General features: G+C 39.5%; 1 protein-coding gene across 1 annotated transcript in view; it reads left to right on the top strand.

Moving 5' to 3' along the window:
* Positions 1–3524: 3524 nt before the first annotated feature.
* LOC136884460 (RNA transcription, translation and transport factor protein) overlaps positions 3525–22252 on the top strand; it is a 34144-nt gene continuing 15416 nt past the window's right edge. The window contains exons 1-3 of the mRNA XM_067156641.2: positions 3525–3730; positions 9322–9546; positions 14241–14336. Coding sequence (XP_067012742.1) covers positions 3670–3730; positions 9322–9546; positions 14241–14336 — 382 coding nt within the window. The 5' untranslated portion in view covers positions 3525–3669. The remainder of the gene's footprint in view (positions 3731–9321; positions 9547–14240; positions 14337–22252) is intronic.

The following is a 22252-nucleotide window of genomic DNA, read 5'->3' as shown; positions in this document are numbered from 1 at the left end:
TGAAGGAACAGTATTTGTTTGGATGAATAGCCCTTTATTGAGGCATTTTTCAACACCTTTCAATGTGATTTTCTTATCAAATGTTTTAAGTGAATCTTTAAATGCATTTGAATGATTATTTTTGATATTTCATATCATGTCTACCTTCACAACCTCATACTTGTAGCTTGTACAAAAGGATGTAAATGGAGGCTTATTTATGCTCCTAAGTAGGATGTACAACAGAGTCTCAATTATTTTAGTTAAATAAGGGAGGGAGCGTACCTCTGATTAGGAATAATTTGGACTACACGAAACAGCTCAGCGAAAATCGTCAAACATGAAAAAATCGACAACGATTGGAGCTAAGGTCCTGTATTGTCATTTCTTACATTGTTATTGCATGGATTAAGGTTATTTTATGTAAAAGTCTTTAAATGATTTCTGTTTCTGAATGTTGCATCGTTTCTGTGCAGCAATGTCACGCCATCGCTTGAAGAGCAGGGTATTGGTGGGAGTTGATTCTGGTTGTGGTTCTACGCAGCATACCGCCGCTTCCATCGCAGTCAGACTCTCGCTATGAGACATCTTTGGCACCGTCTATTCTAAAACTTCTTCCTCGCTATCTTCTGTTTGTTCATTCAACATTAAATGATTTATGCGTCTGTAAGTTCATACCGTTCGTCACTTTTTATCCATTCCATAACTTCAATTTCAGTAGCATCTTTGCATCCAGGTATCTGTGAGATTAGATGTCACAAGTTTGGTATATCATCATCATTGCTGTTGTTGTGTGTGTCCTCCGCGCCTACAGTCTCCGCAGCCCGCTCGACACATGGATGTTTCCAGAGACCAAGAGGCAGACTGCAGTGCGCTGACGTGATCGTCGGTGACGTCAGCCAGCGCTATAAAAGGAGCAACGTTTCTCGCCTCTCCAGGACACCTACAGTGTCCAACGACCAGACTACACCGCAAGTCAGCCACGGAGGCACCCTCTTAAAAATGTGTTCTGAATAGGTGGACTGATTCCTGGCCGTGATGTTTCACCTCTGGACATTGCCTCATTCATCCTGCATCCCGTAGCCACGTCGAGCACCCATCCAGGCATTCTGCTACTTATACAAGTCCCCACAGTGCCCCGATTCCAATCATAGCATTCTGCTATATATGAACATTAGACGCAAGTTCCTTGTAAGTTATACGCCTCCTGTTAGCATTCTGCTAATACGAACTCTCTCTACAAATTTCACTTGTTATTATACATGACCGATAGTTTTCGACTATCAAGAACATTCTCTCATTTGAACAGACTGTCTCATCAAGACAATATTGAATGTATATAGGAATCACCATTTGTACCTATGTAAATAATACTCAGGCCCTCAGCCTACTACCTTAAATTAGCAATAAACGTGTGCAACTCAACAAGCTTCAAGAAAAGTTTCATTCTATTTCATGTATATATTGTATACATGTAGTGAAGCAATAAACTTTTATGTTGTGCCTTGTATACCAAGTTCCTTGTATACAACAGCTGTCATCAGAGTTACTGTCAGCAGACACTTTCTAAATTTTTTTCCATGATTTCGTAAGTGTGCCTGGCTTCATTTCGTCCCATGATTCTGTTAACCAATACACTACGTCCCACAAGGACAGAGGTGCTAACGCTAGGCATTCCATCCCGCGGATACCCAGCACTGTAAGCGGGCAGACAGACAGGCGATGAGCGTATGGTTGTGGTTACGTCACAAGCCGTGAAGTTTGGGCGAAATTCTCCCAGTCACTGTCGATCACTGCGCCGATACACGAGTTTGAAATGGAGAAAGAAAATAATGAAAGAAAGATGGCAGAAATCCGCGTCATTTTCAATTTACGCTGTAAGAAATAACTTATTTATGTTCATTGCCGTATGTTGACTGGATACAATAAAGAGTTCGGCCTACAGCCTCAAATGTTTTTTGAAATGTACGTAATGAACTACAATTTTCACTATGAAATTTTAAGACGTGCTTTAGAAGCATTTCTAATAGAATACAGAGTTAATGTGGATTAGCTGTGGCTTGTGGTTGCTTGGGTTTAAATTATCTGATAAGCTAACCAATAATCCCATCGTGCTTACCGGGAATAACATCAGTTGGCTTATTTATTTGAAGACATACTGTACATCTTTTTTGTAGGCATTTATTTCAATTTGCTTTACGTCGCACCGTCACAGATAGGTCTTATGGCGGCGATGGGATAGGAAAGGGCTAGGAGTGGGAAGGAAGCGGCCATGGCCTCAATTAAGATACACCACGGAAGACCATCCTCAGGCTTGCCGACAGTGGGGTTCAAAACCATTATCTCCCGGTAGATATATTAACATTGTTGTTATACTTTAATCTTGGATAGTAAATATCTATGCTCACACTCGATATGTAGTTCCCTTACATTTAGAGGCTAGCTATTATCATCGGACGCCTGATAAATTTTTAATACTGTTTTCAAATTCATTGGAGAGGGATATTCAAACAATACAGCAACACTAACTAACAATAACTCATACGGAATCCCCTGTCTGTCTTCCCAATCTCTGTTTAATGTTCTTATGAATTTCATCCATGACTATGATGAGTAGTATGGGGGCTCAGATGTTTAGAGCGTGGGTTGGCGACCCCGGAGACCCTTAGCTGAGTCATGGCATTGCCTCTACTTACTTGTGTCAGGCTCCTCACTTTGATCTATCCTATAGACAATACTGCACACTTCCGTACTCTCCACTGAAACATGTTGACAGTGGCGCACCTGACGGCCCGACCTAAACATCAGGCGGCAAGATTGAAACTACAAAATTTGCATGTTAAATTTGATATAAACACTGAAACTAAATGATGATTTTTGCTTTGTTCAACTGCGAAAGTTGAATGTTAATACTGATATAAATAATGAAACTCAATAATCATTTCGTTTTGTCTGAATCCTTGGCTGAATGGTCAGCGTTGAGGCCTTCAGTTCAGATGGTCCCGGATTCGATTCCCGGGCGGATCGGGGATTGTAATCGGGTCTAATTAATTCTTCTGGTTCGGGGATTGGGTGTTTGTGTTTGTTCCAACATATTTATCTCCATATTCATACAACACACTAAACTTTCAACCAACAAAGAACATGCTATAGACTTCGGATTTTTAGGTGCTTACATTATATTTTAGCTGCCTAAAATATGGTCTAAAATAGGTTCTAAAATGTTTTAGTCAGCTTCAATGTTAGGTATTAAATAGGCATGAATTAAGAATCCATGTTTATTTTTCTAAATTGATTACTCATTAGGGGGAAATATAAAACAAGTTTCACTCAACGTTTTGCTGCGAATGCCACAAGAATATAATTTTACCATCCGATGCGAAATGGGGAAATTCCTGTAACCACTGTAACTCCTATCTCTGTTTCAAGATCACCCCGTGTGGTGCGCTTGCAATCATTGCGATATCTCGCAAAGTGGCATGTTTTCTCTATAGTGTATTTGCTCCTTTACTCCCTGACATAATACCAACTTCAAACATTGAAATTTTGCTGAGAGACTTTTTCTTTGCCTAGAACTAGAAGTGCCAAATGTTAAAAAGCGTGGGAGCGATGATTACCGTCGAAGTATTTTGATAAGTTATTAAGACCAAATTTTTCTGGTTCTCTTTCATACTTAAGAAACTACTCAAAATGTTCAAAAGGAAACTGACTGCTTTGGACTATCCATCACCGGATAATTTTAATGCTAATGGTATGTTTTAATATTTGGTTATGGTCGGTATTTTAGCGTGAAAATGTTTTAAACCACCCAAGTACTGTAGTAACCAATCCATCAACCTTTTTAAAAGTTACCATGTTATTAAAGAAAACTTCCATCATGGTACTATGAGTAATTTCTGATGAAATCGCCGGCGTCACATGTATTTGTGGTTTTCCGAACAGTAGCTTATGTGGTTGCTCAATCATGTGAAATTTTACATTTCATTAATCCTTTAGGTCAGAAACACACTATGTTATTGACAGCTTGTGGTGGAGTATGTTTTAAAACGCATAAAAGGAAATTGCATGTTGAGAAGTGAAGATTATAAATAAAAAAGGTGAGGGAAATAGGCTGCCTTCGGCTTTCAATATTGACGGTTCTTAATGAATAGGCTTCTGGTTATTTTGAGATCTTTATTTGCCCCCTTCTAGGGAGTTCTAACAGGATGTTGAATAAGGTGAAAATTCTATTTCTAAGACATGGTCTGTGCCTTTTTGTTGGAGCAGAACTTACCAGTTCACTCTAGATGGTGCATGGAGTTATAGAAGTAATAGTATCTGTTTACATGAATATCTCTTTAGTTGAAGATTTGGTCCCAGCTGGTCTTAATGTGTGCACTGTCATACCTCTACCATGAGTTTTCTTCACACATTAACAATGAAGTTTAAGGTTTTCATTCATTAACACAGTCTTCATTCAGTTATTAGGTTCTTTATATTACTGTATTTCTTCATAGTGGATAATTAACTTGATCGTTTTTGCACTGAACATTCTTTGTTTTCACGCCCACTGCTTGGCTGCCAGTCAAAACCTCCTTAAATGCATAGATTTTCTGATCATTCCATACCAGGAAAGCAGATCGAAGTCCTGCAGTATGAAAGAAAGTTTATCATCATCATCATCATCATCATCATTTCCCTTTATCCAGCTGTAGCCGGGTAGGGGCAAATATGGTTCCTCTCCACTTTCTTCGGTCTTTAAACCACTCCTCCTCCAACACTGTGTCTGAGTCCAGGTTTCTTTCTATAATGCTGCGTTGGATGGTATCCTTCCATCTCAATCGTGGTCGTCCACGGCCTCTCCTTCCTTGGATTTGCATTTCCATCACCTTTTTTGGCATTCTTTCGTCGCTCATTTGCTTTATGTGCCCAAACCATCTTAGTCGGCTCTTCTCTATTCTATCATTCATTTTTTCCACTCCAATTTCTTCCCGGATTTTCTCATTCCTTATTTTGTCTCTTCTACTCTTCTGTATCATACTCCTCAAGAATTTCATTTCAGCTGCCTGTATTCGACTCTCATCCTTCTTTGTCATTGTCCAAGTTTCTGCTCCGTAAGTTGTTATGGGTACGTAATACATCTTGTACATGGTTTCCTTTGCTTCCATTGGCACATCTTAGTCCCATAACATGTTTCTTACACTATGAAAGAAAGTTATTTTTTGGAATAGGTCCATCAGTTTATTAGTTTCTGTTGACTGCGCAGAATTAAAATTCGTACTACTATTTATACCTACTTGATTACAGTTCTCACATATGGACTCGAAACATGTATCGGGCCGATGACCTTCGATGTTAGGCCCCTTAAAAAACAACAAGCAAGCAAGCAGAAACATGTACCGTACATTACAAGGCAAATATTAAAATCCAATCAACAGAAATGAAATTCATCAGAACAATGAACCAAAAGACCAGGAAGGGCAAGATTAGAAATGAAGCAAGCAAAAAGGAGACTGGCATCAAAATATCTGTTACAGAGCTTTTAGGAAGACACAGCCTACAATGCTTTGGACATGTTTTGAGGATGGACAGCAAGGAATTACTATGACAGAGAAGTGAAAGGGGAGAAGCCAGAAGGGAGGCCAAGGAACCGATGGATAAACACAGTGAAACTGGAGGTCATTGAGAGGAATGCCAAGTGGGAGGACATAGTGGAACAGAAACTAGCCTATACTTTGACAGGGAGAAATGCCAAGTGCTTTACACCACACCCGGAAAACTGGAGCTGGAAAATGATGCCTACCTTTCTTATGTGTTTACTTCTTGTTTGATCTCTAGCCCTTATAATTACAGAAGGTAATGTGGGTTCGAACCTCACAGTCCGCAGCACTGAAGATGATTTTCCATGGTTTTCCATTTTCACACCAAGCAAATGCTGGGATTGTACCTTAATTAAGGCCACGGTCGCTTCTCTCCCACTCCTAGCCTTTTCCTATTCCATTGTTACCAAAAGACCTAGGCCTATCTGTGTCGGTGCGACATAAAGAAAAAAAAAATTGTTGGTGCAGAAAGGTGGGGACATTGACCAGTAGGGTACTTGCAATGACGAGGTAAAACCTAAGTTAGGAATGGATGGAGGCATACGAATCAACTGCTGTAGTGGAGAGTGTGTGTGTTTCTCTCTCTCTCTCTCTCGTCATCAGCAGTGAGGCTGGTTGGCAACAGCTCTCCATTCTTTCTTTCTCTGCTTTCCTTGTCAGTTTGCTGTAGGAATCACATCTCATGTCATCTAATATTTGTGTCATGCAGTCTAACCTTGGTCGTCCTCTATAATTTTTTTCCCCTCTGTGAAACCCTATGTTATTTTCTGTAATAACCCATCATGTCTAAGTATATGGCCTATTAGATGATTCTGCCATCTTTTTATTTTTATTTGTGTCATAAACTCATAAAACATCATCTCTCCTCTGCTTTTCTACACGCCTCTTCATTCGTGACCGTTTCTCTCCAACTAATTTTCAGTAATCTCCTATAGCACCAACCTTCAAATGCAAGTAGTCGGGAAATGGAGGACAGGATACATTGGAAAGGAATGTAACAAGCGAGTTGGCCAAATGGTTTGGGCTGCGTAGCTTTTGGCTTGCACTTTGGAAATTATGGTTTTGAACCTTCCCATCGGCATCCCTAAGGATGGTTTTGATGTTAATTAGAAGAGGAGTCAACCTTTTCAATACAATCGATATTCAGAAAAGAAATATATTTATAAAATCATTTACAATTATGGTACACGTTTTGTCCCGAAATAAGGGAAGAGGAATTAACAAGAAATCCAATGTTTAAAGATATACAGTAAAGTTGGCCAATACTGAAGAACTCTGTTAAGTCTCTTGTTTGGATCCAATTGTATGAAATATTTGGTTTTAAAATAGTTGACGTCAATCTCTTAAACAGGCCAGTGTAGAGTGAAGTTGAAGCACATTAGAAATAGTCAAGATGTCACTAAAAACAAGTGTCCTTTGAATAAATTAATCTAGATGAGGTGTCATGTCAGTAAAATAATTCCTTTACCAATCAGGTATTGCATCATTTATTTAAGGTTACAGAGGCTAGTCTCGCAAAGCGTGGAAGTAATGATGTATGAAAACGACTTAGAAAACTTGAAGATCAAGTGGAGTCGAATACTTACAGGAGGAGTTACCCTGCTTGTCCCGCTGCGTGGACGTGTGTTGGTTTGGCCAAAAGAAGGTTGCTGACTGCAGTTGTCAATACAGACCGAAAATGATATTTATTTCTTGTAAAAATGGTTTCTATGGTTTCTCATTTGCACATCAGGCAAATGGTGGGGCTGCACCTTAATTAAGGCCACGGTCACTTCCTTCTCCACTCCTAGCTCTGTCCTGCCCCATCGTTGCCATTATGACCTGTTTGAGTTAGTATCATGTATTACTCGCACACTTTTTAGTGATAGATGGACACCTGAGTGCTGAATCGGTCGACCTCGGCAATCTTCGAGATTCGTATTGGCAACCTTTGAAACACAAACTATGAATCGCTTATGCATCACTGTGCGACATCTGGCTTTCACTTTACGTACTAGTATTGTTGTTGTTTACTCAGCGAAGCCAAACTCTAGAATTCATGCTAGGAACAAGATTCGCATAGAGAAATGTTATGTAATTTGTGACACAGTTGTTGGCTTAAGATAATAAAGGTTTAGAAAATTAATATCGATCGATCATATCGATTCAATTCAGATTTAATTTCCATTCATTTGGCAGTATTAACGGAACCGGGAGAGCTCCCTCCTTACTCCTCAACCCCGTACACAAATCTATCCCTAAAAAGTGTGCGAGTAATAAAATTACTTGCAAAAAAATAAATTTAAACAGTAAGCGGTGAAATGGTGAATTGTGCCTGTTGCTCAAGGTAAGATTTTGCTTCAAACTTGTTGTACAGTAATTTAATTTTATGAAATTTCTGTTGCTCACGGTCAAATTCAAGTTTTATAAAAACTTTTCATAAAATAGGACGTGTTCCATTCTGTAAAATTAATTTTGAGAAACAAATCAATTAGCGAAGCTAACACGACGATGATACTGGTGCTACGACATGAGAAGATTGTGAAGCTTGTTCGTAAACATAAACAAACTCTCCTAAAATGGCAGGATTCGGGTAGATTAAGGTAGCCGTTAGTGTTTGTGTGAGGTTAATACGCCAATGCATCACAATAGAAATGCAAGAAGGGAGGTAGAAAACTCAATGGCCTAATGTGTGTCACAAGTACGGCCGAACACAAGCCAGGCAGATGTGAAGGCGAAGATAAACGGGCTTTGAACTCAATTCTTGGCAGCACATACACATCTTAGTTCCAAATTTAGTTCATAGATGGCCATCCTGATGCTTTCATGGATTTTATAAAAAGGAATTTTACCGTGAACAGCACAACTTGTTTTTATCATATTTTTATAAAATGAGTTGTACAACAAATTTTACATTTTACCATGAGCAACGGGCATTACAAGTTTTGTACTATTATAAGGAAGTAGAAATTATGCAAATCTTACTTGAAATTCCTACTGGAGGAGAGGTGTGTCCATCACGATGTCCAGGGACCCACCATCTCAGCCCCAGAACCTAATAAAGAGCAGGATACGACATTCTACATTGCTGAAGTAGCTACGTGCATTGTTACTGGCTGATGTAAAATGCGATGCGACGTCATTCCCATCAATGATGATAATTAGATTCCATTATCAACCCCAGCAGAATAAAAGCACAAATAAATAGAACATATCAAGGAAACAATGTGGAATAGAGAACAGGAATAATTTTATATGAAACTTACCTTGAAATTAACTGCTATTGCCCTAAGCCAGTGTGTCATGTGAAGAGTGTTGTAATTCACCTGTCCACTACTAGCCCACATAGAAAGCGCTGCTATCAACCTAAGCCAATCTTTGTCATGAGAATAGTAGCCCCGAACAGGCTTTTATCTATGGCCGCAGCGCATACTATTTGCACGGCAAGAAGAAAGGTGTAATTCCCTTTTCACTACTAGTGAATTAGTGCTTATTTTAGTTTCTAATTAGACAGATTGGCGGTCTTCTGGACCGCCCCGACCACGTCCTCCACGAGAAGTAAAGAAACGTCAGTCATTCCATGCATAGATATTAGCGATACAAGTGGTGACCCGTGGCATTAATGTTGGGGTACACAGTATATATTAATGAATAAATATTGATGTGTCTTCTGAATCCAGCTCCATTTCTGTTTCTGTTATTAGTGTTTCTCCAAGTAGTGTAAAAATGCTGTCATATTTTGAGTTTCTTTGCTGTGGAGTTTATCTTAGAGGTTCTCTTACAGATGATAAGCAGTTCCGCAACTTGGTGATCTGGCTGGAGGACCAAAAAGTGCGCCATTACAAGATAGAAGACCGCAAAGCTTTGAGGGATATAGACTCTCCTACGTGGCCCAAAGTGTTCAGCCAGTACCTCAGCGATGTAGCATGCCCCATTCAGAGCGATAACAAGATCGAACACTTGCAGTGGCTACTGGGCTTCTCCATCAGACTGGAGTATGCTGATAACGGTGAGTTACAAAGTACGAGTTACCTTTAACATGGTCAGTATTGATGTGTTTTCATTGCTGTGCCAAGTGGTGTTCTATTCAAAAAAGCTCTTGATATTCAAAATTTGCTGACTTTATTTGTAATCTTGACTTTTTTTCTTTAAGGTATAAGAATTTTTATGAGAGTTATTACATATTCACACATGTCATTTACCAATTTTCATATCTCGCACTGTGACAACTTCACCTATCTTCTCCACCAAGGGCAGTAGAATAACACCAACTGTATCCCCTGCCTGTTGTAAGAGGCGACTAAAAGGGGCGACCGTGGGAGATGGAAATGGAACCATGAGATTACTTGTGATTAGTTCCATTATGTGGGGAACACCATGAGACTACGTTATCTGTGATTAGTACCATCATGCAAAGAACCCCATGAGACTATGTTACCTGTGATTAGTACCACCATAGGAGGAACACCATGAGACTACGTTATCTGTGATTAGTACCATCATGCAAAGAACCCCATGAGACTATGTTACCTGTGATTAGTACCACCATAGGAGGAACACCATGAGACTACGTTATCTGTGATTAGTACCATCATGCAAAGAACCCCATGAGACTACGTTATCTGTGATTAGTACCACCATAGGAGGAACACCATGACTGCTTTACCGGTGATTTATGAGAGGCCGGTGACCTGGATTTTGGACCTTCTTGGACAACAAGCATGTGATCCCAGAAAATAAGGCATTGTGAATCGGATTCACAGATTGTTTTGGATTCATGGTCATTTTTTTATTAACATTCATTTTAGATTCTAGTCAGTGGATACATTTTGAAGTTTTAGTTATCGTTTCATTTCGTTGCACCTTGTACCATTAGCGGCCAATGACCTAGCTGTTAGGCCCCTTCAAACAACAATCATCGTCATCAATAACTTCTGATGTTGGGCTGTTGAATTTTTGTATAGCTTATGATTAACAGGCGGGCAATAATTCCATTGTGGAGTTTTATCTCCCGTATGCAGTTATCAGACTGTGCCTCTTTTAAGGGCTTCTGATAAGTTCACCTGCATACACCGCGGCGTCAGTGGGTAGGGTCTGACACATCCCACTCTGATGAGTCTAGTGTCAGACCTAAGACGAAACGCTGGTTAATAGAGCAAACGCCTGAAAAGCCTTACATCTGATGTGTTTTTGACATTTATGATTAACAGGTTAATATCACATTTATCTGTTTGTCACCTTAACTATAAACTTTAAAATCATGTTTTTGTAAAAATTCTCCCTGAGAATATAACTACATTAGAACCCCGTTTTAACGTGCCTGCTTTTAATGAAGATTTTCGTAAGGCCCAGCCAAATCGCCATAAGCACAATGTTATTTAAACCCCCCTTCTAACAAACCCCGACATAAGGAAAAGTCCGTTTGTAAGGAATATATTTCACCTAAATTACCACCGCACATCCCGTTGTAACGAAAATTTGCAATAAGATGCTTTTTTCTAAACTTGCTTGAAATGTTAATTAACTTCCGTTTTCACGTAATCTCAGTCCGAAGTTAACGTGTTAAATTAAAGCACTCCTTTAGCGATGTGCGGAACCGTGATAAATTGGCGCAGCCTTTGAATATCACTGTTATCGGCAAGCAGCAGTCACTGTCATGCTAGATGCCATTGGTCATCATGTCCACTGAACTTTAGGCAGTACCAGAATGACGGCTGTATGGCAGCGAAGTGCGGTTTCCGGCGAGACTAGCAGTACGGCCTAGACGCATGACTGACGTACGCGTACATGCTGCAAGACACAAGTAACTTCACAAATTATAAACATTTAGGTGGAAGGGTCTCTTGCAAATTTAATGTGATTTACAGTGAAAGATATACATCAGAAGATTAAAAGCAATTAGAAACTGAAAAGGCAATGGATATTGAACAAAATGAAAATGTATTCTAGAAAAAAATTACGGAATAAGTAGAAAGTCGTGCTTTCTATGGCTTACTCTGCCTGAACCATCATCGATAGACCCCAAGTGTAAGCATACAAAATGTAGAGCTGTTCAAGCTCTACAAAAAAGTCTGCGAGGGCATATACTTATCTCCAACCATTTGACGTTTAGAGTGATTTTAGTTCATAGTCGGTGGTAAAAAAACTTTTCAAATAAATAAATAAATAAATATAGATTTTCCCCACATTTTACATCCAAATAAAGTGTCTAACCTCATCTAGAACTCGTTGAGGATTAAAATAATCTTTAAAGTACATAATTTGCATGAACGGTTCGGGAGTTAGGACCGTTTTAGTCGGGCTGGGTCGCTATTTAACCTTAAAACATCCATAAAAGTGATTAATTTCATATCGTACATCAAGCCTGCAACATTCCTACCATCATGTTTTTCAACATCCATAATAACAGCAGTCAATAATAACAATAATAAATTTAAAAATATATGAATAATCCCATAATGAAATTAAATATCATATGTCCAGTCATTATCTGAAAAAGGAGAATCTTAACTAACAATAGTTAAGTAGTTATGTCTGTAATGAGGTCAGCTGCCTTAACCTATAGCCGAAGCGCTGTTACACCGACTAGGGATTTCCGTCTCGCAGCACCAATCGCCGCTTAGGAATCGCGCGGAGTGCACATGCTGAAGAATATCTCCACCTTCATTCACTTTTCTTGTTCCTGTGTTGCAAGTTGTGCTACGAGTTACATTTGTGTCTGTTATAAGTGTTGAACTGCGAGTTAAGGCAGTCTACATTAATTACGGCTGCTAAACATAAGAAGCTGACTCTTCAACAAAAGATCGACATCATTAGTGATGTTGCAAGGGATAGCCAAGTACCTTTGTCACAGATGGCAAAAAAATATGACTTGGCACCCTCTACGCTGTTTGGTATCATGAGCAGAAGGAACCAATTCTGACCACGGAAGTGGAGTGAGGTTCTGGGACAGAAATACAAAGAATATTAGTTCTTCGCCGTACAAGGAACTTGAAAACATTTTAATCAAATGGTTCGTGGGAAAAATGAGTGAGAACGCTCCAATTGACGGGAACATACACAAAAAGCTCGAGAAGTCGCACTTAAGCTGGGTTTGGTCGATTTCCATGCTTCTAATGGCCAGTTTGATCGTTTTAAAAAACGGCACAATCTTTCGTTCCAAAACGTGTGGTTTTGAGAGTGTGGAAGTTAACAACGATACAGTTGTGTACTGGAATAAGAATACGTTACCTCAACTTCTTGAAGGATATGATGCTAAGGATATTTTTAACGCCGATGAAACAGTAGCATTTTTATAATTTGCTCCCGTCCAAGATGTGCTGTTGGCGGAGAAAAATGCCACAGAGGCAAAAAAGTAAAGAAAGACTGACAGCGTTGTTATGTTTTAACTGCGACAGGAATAAAAAATCACCCCCACTAATAATTGGAAAATTTAAGAATCCAAGATGTTTCAAGAACATCCGTACACTCCCATGTAAATATGATTTTAACAAAAGTGCTTGGATGACATCGGAGATATTACTCAAATTTTTGTGAAGTTGGATGCTAAGATGGCATCAGCAGGAAGGAAGATAGTGCTGGTCATAGATGTCGAGCTCATCCTTCAGATACATCTTTCCTGTGGAATATTAAAGTGGTTTTCTTTCCTCCTAACTGCACTAGTCACCTGCAGCCTTTGGACCGTGGCATTATTCATTCCGTGAAAATGAAGTACAGGAAGGCCCTGGTTCAAAGAGCGAAATGAGGAAATGAAATTGAATATACTCCAAGCCATGCATATGTTAGTAGCAGCATGGCAACTAGTCACAACAGGCACTATTCAAAACTGCTTTGGGCATGCAGGTTTTGGTGTCGTTTCAGAAGTTTTTAATGAAGATGATACTACTGATGACATTAGGGAAGATTGGGGCGTTGTATCAAAGGATTCGAGTGCCACAACATTTGAAGAATTTACTTGTGATGATGATATCCTAACCTCAGCACCACAGATGGATGTTGGAGACCCTTGTGACGATGCAAAGAGGCAAAGTACTGAATAAGAAGAAGAAGAAGAAGAAGAATAGGATCCAGCTCAACCAATTTTTGGGATTGGATATTGTCTGCTGTTACTTCTCCTTCAACAGTGATGAAGATCTCATCAACAGTCAAATTGAGAGCAAACTTCTTTGAGGAAGCAAACTGCTGTCTGTACTGGACTATTTCAGAAAGTGCTTATTCTCATGGTTCTCGTGCTTTATTTTTCACAAATCTCTTTAAAATCATGTTAGGTGTCTGTTCCTTCAATTTAAAACTGCAAGTCAGTAATACCTACAGTATTTTTCTTTTCCTTGCTGCAGGTTGTGCTCCCAGTGGTCCACGTCTGCTGTTTTGTAAATATTTTCTGTTATTCTTGTGTTAATTTGAGTTTTTGGTATTATGTTCGTTTATTATTTCTTGACATTACATTAGTTAAAGACATAAATGTATTATTATATCTTGTGATATATAGACTATTTTCTTTGAACCCCCTTTTAAGGAAAATCCTTTTTTAAGGAAGAAATATCAAATCCTTGTGAGATTTGCTGAAAAGGGGTTCTACTGTAATTCATTTTTGGAGACTGAAGAGCCTAACAGTTATTTTTAAAAAATTAGAAATGATTTTTACCCAATTTCTTTTCTTGACTACATGAATCTTGTTTGAGTGTATATTTCTCAATGTTTCAGTCGACAAGTACAAAGGTCAGACATCTGAGACCGTAAAGAAGACTGAGATGAATGCACCAAAAATTGTGTCGGCAAACCCCTTGGATAACCTGGATTGTAAGTTTATCCCATATCAGTCTTTTTTCTTTATTTGTAATTTATCATACTATTGCATCGCAACAGATCTAGCCGTAAGAACTTTGTAATTAAATGTACAGTTATCAGTAACATGTTGCTTCTAAGTGAACTCCGAAATCTCTCTACACTAAAACTTTGTGTTTATCAGGGGCATTAGTTGGAAGAAAAAAAAGCATGTGTGATAAATTGATGACTCATCTTCGTCGGCTGCAACTCATATCTGAGTAAACATATTCTTCAGCAGTTTACATTTTCACACTCACAATGCTTTGTGAATATGTTTCATATGACTTAGCCCAATCTTGGCATAAAACAAATTTCCAGACAGATCACATGGAATGGCTGGGGGAGGGCGGGGATGAACTTGACAGAGCTTCCGTGCCTGTTGTTTATTCTCTTCATGTCGTCCTCATTCCTCTTCAAACACCATAACTGATGTAGTAAGTGTGGCGGCGAAGCAAGCGTATCCAGGATTGAGTGTTAATTCCAGCTCTTTTCATAATGTGCTTTAGCTGATCGTTGAAAAGCCTCAAAGAGTCTCCATGAAGTATTGTGCCAGAGCGGAGTTCACCGTACAGGAGTTGACGAGGAAGCCTGGTTTGACTCGTGCGACGGACGTGCCCTGTCCATCTGAAACGGTGGCCATTGGTAGCTTCAATGCTTATAGCATGTGCTTTCTCAAGAACTGCAAGGTTGGTGACACGGTCCTCCCATTTGATGTTCAAGATTGATCTAAGCTTTTGAAGATGGAAGCGCTCTAGTTTTTTGATATCCTGACGGTAGAGGGTCCGAGTTTCACAAGATGAAGAAACAAAGAAATGAATGCACGTTTTCTTTTCATGACAGGGGCTTGGGACAGCAAGGTCAAGCACCCCATGTACTCAGTAAGTGTGAAGATGTCTTACAACCTGAGTAACTGTGGTGACTATACTAATGTGTGTGTTCGTAATCGGGGAGAGGATTGGGAAGGAGACAGACAATGCACATATGCTTACCACAGAGATAAAAGATTTTTCTTGATTGATTGTGAAAGGTACCATACATATCACAGTTTCGTTATAACTAAAATAATCAAATCTGAACATAAGGCGTACTTCTGCTAAAAACAAACGGACAGTGCGTTTTACTGGTATACAAGGAAATTATTGTATATACAACAATATTTTCCTGCCTTCGCAGAGCCCCCCCCCAGCTTTTTAAGATGACTTGGAAGTCATATCGACTACATTTCACAATAGAGTCGAACAACTAACGAGTCCAAAGCTGGACAATGTACAATTTGAAGTCTATATCACAACAAAATATAAGCTTACTTCATTACCAAACCAAGCAATAGAACTAAAAGCACCTATGGAAACTGTGCGAGGAACTTGGAGCGAGCAAGGTGCCTGTCAATCCTCCACTGCAATACGCTCTCAACGTAAGGTCAGACTGGGCACCAGGAGGAGTGGGAGGTGAGACAGTCCCCATGTACGTCCAGTTTGTTGGCTTTCTTCACACAACATTGGCCCACTGCTGGAACCACTGTTAACAGGCATTCTTCCAAGCGTTCATGCTTTACGCCCTGCATGCGTGTTTGCTTACTCTTTGTTGCTCCAAATACACATACCCATTCTTCAATTTCTGACGATAGAAATTACAGTAGATGTAGGAATTTCCACCAAATACACTATAGTCCAGGGATGGCGAACCTTTTCCAACTAGTGTGCCATTTTAACTCTGGTTTATTATTCTCATCTGTTGACTGTGCCACTTGTTGTTTTCCATTTCCATTAAGGGATGTCTACAACCTACACCCCACCCCCTCTCGCAACTTCGTTTCAATTTCCCGATTATGTTTCATTATACGTTATTTATTCATTTATTGAGTCATTTATTGATTTATTATACATATTTGCATAACGGGTGCAATATATATTGTAAATACATTTGTATGTTCCATGGGGTCGCGGCGGTTTCCTACCCACTCGTAAGCCTATCCTATCGTCGCCACAAGTCCTATCTGTGTCGGTGTGACGTAAAACAAGTTGTAAAAAAAATTATTAGATATAAAAATCTAAAGTACTAATATTGCGAATGGACTTCACTTCCTCCATTAGCTTCATTATCTTCCCACATTGTAGTTTGTATGCTCAACAATTAAACTAATTTCTCCCTCATCATATTTCCGTGAGGAAATCTAAAAAAAAAAAAAAAAAAAAAAAAAAAAAAAGCAGCTATCCTTGTTTGTAAGGTCACATTCATGCTTTCATCAAAACATGCTGCATATATGTGGGAGTTATCCAAATTAGCTTTCAACTGCTCCGAAACTTCTTCACTCATTTTTATTATTCTATTCTTGACAGCAGTTCAGCTGGCTGGCATTCCTTTAATCTTGTTAATTATTAGTTGTTTCTTAGGGAAGTTTTCAAACGATGTGTCGGGCGTCAATAAGAAACTTTCTTTCAACAACTCACCGTCAGAAATCTGTTTCCCATGCATGCTGTGCTATGCAGTGAGACAGATAGAAACAGCGGCACTGATATTATTCCTTGGCCGGAAAGATGATTCAAAAGAACTAGTTTGTTTGTGTAATGTTGGATATTTTGTGAAACGAGCTCTCTTCTTTCTTCATTTGAAATGGAACAAACATTTGAATGACCAGTCTCAAAATTGCGCTTTGCATTAAATGTGGGGGATACAACTGTTTTCGAACATAGGCAACACATCTTTTTAACAGTCCGAATTCCCTTGGCCAGAGTTCTTGAAAAATACGGTCACCACCTTTGTTAAGTTTCTGTTTTTTTCGGCACCAAAAACATATTTGCGATGTCCGTATACAAAACCACCAGAAAACGACACTATCTCACTTGACTTTTGGACCTATCAGTGTAGCAGTGTTGCCATATTGCACGTCCGAATGGAACTAGTATTTAGATTTTCGATATTTATTTCTTACACGTGAAACACTGTAAGATATGCATTGCCTGTAGTATGAGACGTATATGTAAAATACTATGTTCATGTGGCGTGCCACCGAAATCGTGTCCGCGTGTCACTAGACAGTACTGGACACTTCCGTCTTCTCCTGTACTAAACTAAGAGACAAGTTTGACAGTGGCATATCTGGCGGCCCTACCTTAAACGTCAGGCGGCGGAATTCAAATTACAAAAATCGCATGCTAAAATTGATAGAAGTAATGAAACGCAATAATGATTTTGCTTTGTCTGAATCCTTGGCGGAATGTTCAGTGTTGAGGCCTTTGGTTCAAAAGGTCCTGTATTTGATTCCCGGCTGGATCGGGGATTGAAGTGGCTCAGACGGTTGAATCGCTGGCTTTCTGACCCCAACTTGGCAGGTTCGATCCTGGCTCAGTCCAGTGGTATTTGAAGGTGCTCAGATACGTTAGCCTCGTGTCGGTAGATTTACCAGCATCTAAAAGAAGTCCTGCGGGACTAAATTTCGGCACCTCAGCTTCTCCGAAAACTGTAAAAGTAGTTAGTGGGACGTAAAACCAATAACATTATTAGTTTCATTCACGTCTTTGCTGCAAACATCACAGAATGTGTCCGGCTCCATGGCTAAATGGTTAGCGTGCTGGCTTTTGGTCACAGGGGTCCCACGTTCGATTCCCAGTAGGATCAGGAATTTTAACCATCATTGGTTAATTTCGCTGGCTTGAAGGCTGGGTGTGTGTGTGGTCTTCATCATAATTTCATCCTCATCACGACACGCGGGTCGCCTACGGGAGTCAAATCAAAAAGACCTGCACTTAGCAAGCCGAACATGTCCTTGGACACTCCAGTCACTAAAAGCCCATATATCAGTTCATTCCATCACAGAATATAATTTTACCACTCAGTGTGAAATGGAGGAAACTCCTGTAACCACTTTTTAATTAAAGACGGCTTGGAACCTGACACTGTAGTTTAGTTAACAGGTTGGCCTTTTCACCCTAAAATCGGGTGCTTTTGTAGGTTCTGAAAATGCTTCAATAGTTATAACTCAAAAAATTAATTTGATATTTCAATGGTTCTTTTCCATAAGTGTATAAAAAACTATAAATATGTAATGTATAAAAAATTGTGTTGTATGCCTTGTCTGCCTTCCGAAATGACATCTGGCCCAAAGTGCAGGGTTGAATTTTGTGAAATTTTGAACAAATATATTACAGTGGAACCTCGATATCTCAATTTTATTTTGAGTTATCGAAATTTTGAGATATAGACGACTTGGAACCATTCATAGTGTATAGTGCACTACTACACTCACTTTCAGGAACGTCCCGCTAGTTGCGCTGGCGATAAATGCCTTGCGATATCTCGCAAAGTGGCGAGTATTTGTGTATTTGTTTGAACTTCTTTAGCTTTCTTTTACCGTTGTGTTTCACTTCTTTCAGAAAACGTAATTTTTCGGAAATTGTAATGCACTTTCTTCCTTTCGCTTGTCATCACTCCTCATGTTTTAACTCGCCTAGGAGCAACAACGTACCGATGTTTGTGAAACGTAATACAAAGTGAACACGTCTTGCGTGGACTGTAATTACAATATTAATGTCACTGTTATCACAAGGTGTCCGGTGCTGAGAATAGAATATATTTATTTATCACCTACAGGATGTCCCAATTACAGATGATGTAATAGAAAAATTAAATAAAAAATTAAATAATTAAATAAAATAAAAAAAATTAAATAATATACATACAAATATACATATATACACAAGCAGATATAAATCTCACATGTTTTATACAGATTATTCACATAATTTACAAAATTATCACGTTCCTTCCTTGAGAAGAACTTTACGAATTGCAGTGGAAGGGTGGTGAAAAATGTCGAGTGACCCTTCCAGCTGATTTATTGTCCTAAGGGCTTGCATGAGCCAAGAATTTTCATGCGCAACCATCCTACATTTGGGCAGGTGGAATGTACATTTCTGCCTTGTTCGTCTGCTTGGAACATGAAGTGGGATCAACCCCAGTATAGCCGGACTGTCCACTTTACTCTTTAAGCATTTCATCGCTAACATTGCATTCGCACATTTTCGGCGCGTTGCCAGCGTATTCATTCCAAGAATGTTTACAAACTCTTCATACCTGCTTGAAGAGAGTGGCATGCCCAGGAATACAAAACTAATCCACTTCATGAACCTTATCTGTACTCTTTCGAGATGGTGTATATGGCCTTTCTGATACGGGAGCCACACCTCACAACCATACTCAAGACAGGGTCTTACCAGGGAACAAAACAGTGTTTTGACACATGCAATATTACTGAAATCTTTACAATTCCTCTTGACAAACCCCAGGAGTCTGAAAGATTTCTTTATAATACCATCGAAGTGCTTCTCAAAAGATAAGGCATTCCTGTTACTAAGAATTACACCTAGATCATTAAACTCCTCCACACGATTTAAACTTTCTCCACTGATTTTATACCTGTAAAATACAGGTGTTAATTTCCGAGTAAATGACATGACACCACACTTGAATTTATTCACTTTAAGGGACCACTTATCACACCACTCGCATATTTTCTTCAGATCCTCTTGTAGATAATCGCCATCACTGTCTTCCTCTATGACTTTATATAGTTTCAAGTCATCAGCGTACAAGAGACATTCACTGCTCTGAATGACTGTACTGATATCATTTAGAAACAAAACAAATAGAAGAGGCCCTAACAGTGATCCCTGTGGGACGCCAGATGAAGGTTGATAGGGGTTAGAGATCAAACCCTCGGATTTGACAAAACATATTCGTTTTGTTAAGTAGCTCTTTAGCCATTCGAAAATACTCCCGGACACTCCATGCGCAGACAACTTTCTCAATAAGGCTTCGTGTTGTAAAGAGTCGAAGGCTTTGGAGAAATCGGTATATATCACATCAACCTGTTTACCTTTGTCCAATGCATCGGAAGTTGAAGATAAATAAACTGCCAGATTGGTAACAGTTGACCTGCCTTTAACAAATCCATGCTGAGATGGGTCTATGTACTGACTAAAAGAGTCATATAGGCATTAATATATGACTTTCTCAGCCACCTTCGATAAAAGTGAGAGCAGCACTACTGGTCTATAATTATCGAAAACACCTTATCACCTTTCTTAAAGATAGGGATTACGTAACACTTTTTCCACTCAGCTGGAAAACACCCACACTTAAACGATTTATTTATAATTTCACATAGTGGAATTGCCAGTTCGGAAGCACATTCACGGAGGACGATGCCAGGTATCTCATCAGGCCCACATGATTGTTGATATCTACTGATGACAGGATCCGTCTCACTTCTACCACAGAAGTTTAAATAGACACTGAATCTATTGAAAATGGGGGAGAAAAAGTTGAATTGCAGGGCTCGGAAGGAGAATGGTACTTCGCGAAAGTTTGCACAAATGTGTTTAGAATTTTATCTTTATCGTGGATTTCAGTTCCGTTTATGAGCATAGTGGGAGGCAGACAGGAAGATTTTCTTTTATTATTAATGAAATTCCAAAAGCGCTTAGGGCGTGTGATGACGTCATCTTCTACCGACCTAACGTAGTCCCTGTACTTAGCACGCTGCAGTTTTTTACATTCACTTCGTAATGTGGAAAACTGGACATAGTCGCACTCTTGGCCTGATCGTTTGTATTTCCTTCTCGCCCTTTCTTTTTCCTTCAGTTTCTAGATTAGTTCTGAATCATACCAAGAAGGGTATTTTCTGATGTTAATTTTTCGAAATGGTACGCTGTCTTTTATGACCGCATATAGTAAGTCATAAAAAGTGCTCACAGCTTCATCCACAGAGTGAGACTCTTTAAACATATCCCAGGGGCACAGGGATAAAAGGTCCCTCATTAAAGAAAAATCAGCTTTCTTCCATGCAAATATGACTTTGTTTTGCGCTTTGAAGCGAAATGTCCTTGGCATAGGCAGGAGGATTTCGATGGCTTGGTGATCTGAGTGATTTACATTTTCAGTTTTGACGCACTCTCCACTCTGAAGTAATTCGTTTGAGAAATTATCATTCCTAGTAGGGAAATCACAAATCTGACTGAGATCGAATTCATTAATAATTTCTAGAAATAAGAATACCTCATCGCTTCTCTGTTTGATAATGTGTTGTAGTTTTGATGACTCATCAGTTTTCCAAGCTAATTGGCTCCAGTTAAAATCACCGCACACAATAACAGTGTCCCGTGAGTTGAGAACAGATGTAATGTTTCCCAATGTTTGACGTAGGTCGCTAAGCCGGTCGTTCACTTCATCTGGAGGCAGCTAGCAGCACGCAATGAAGACAGCACGACCGGGTTGAGGGTTGACTTTCACTACTTGACACTCCCAATTCCCAGCAAGCTCAGGCTTCGACACTGGTCCAGTGTCAGGCTTCACAGCTAGTAAAACACCTCCACCATCCTGTTTTGCAGTGTTCACGGAATGTCTGTCCTTACGAAATACAATGTAACTGTCCGTTAATATTTCAGTATCAACTACAGTTTCGTTAAGCCAACTTTCGCTGATACAAATACAGTCATAGTTCCCTTCACTTAGCCCAGCATTAAAGTCAGCAAGCGAGTTACGCATACTCCTCACATTTTGATAGAAAAATGTCATACCTCGATTGCTTTGGTTGGGACCTGGGTTCAGTTGTACATCTCCAGAAAGCGCTAGCATTAGGACGGCTAGTACATAGCTGGATACCTGTGGACGAGCCGGCCTCCCCTGGCCGCGGGCGCACCTTTCACTTCGGTGTGGTGACACCAAGTACCTCGAGCCGTTGAGAGAAGCCACGAGGCCAGATAAACTGCATTTTTTAATCACTAGGACTCTTTTCCCAAACTGTGTCTCGCGCACTGTCTGACTTAAGAGTACTGTAATCACATCAGCACAAACGAACCGGACCGTACGCGTATTTAACTATTACTTGG

The sequence above is a fragment of the Anabrus simplex genome, chromosome 12, assembly GCF_040414725.1.
Source record: "Anabrus simplex isolate iqAnaSimp1 chromosome 12, ASM4041472v1, whole genome shotgun sequence".
Taxonomy (NCBI): domain Eukaryota; kingdom Metazoa; phylum Arthropoda; class Insecta; order Orthoptera; family Tettigoniidae; genus Anabrus; species Anabrus simplex.
This window is presented reverse-complemented; position numbering and strand designations above follow the sequence as displayed.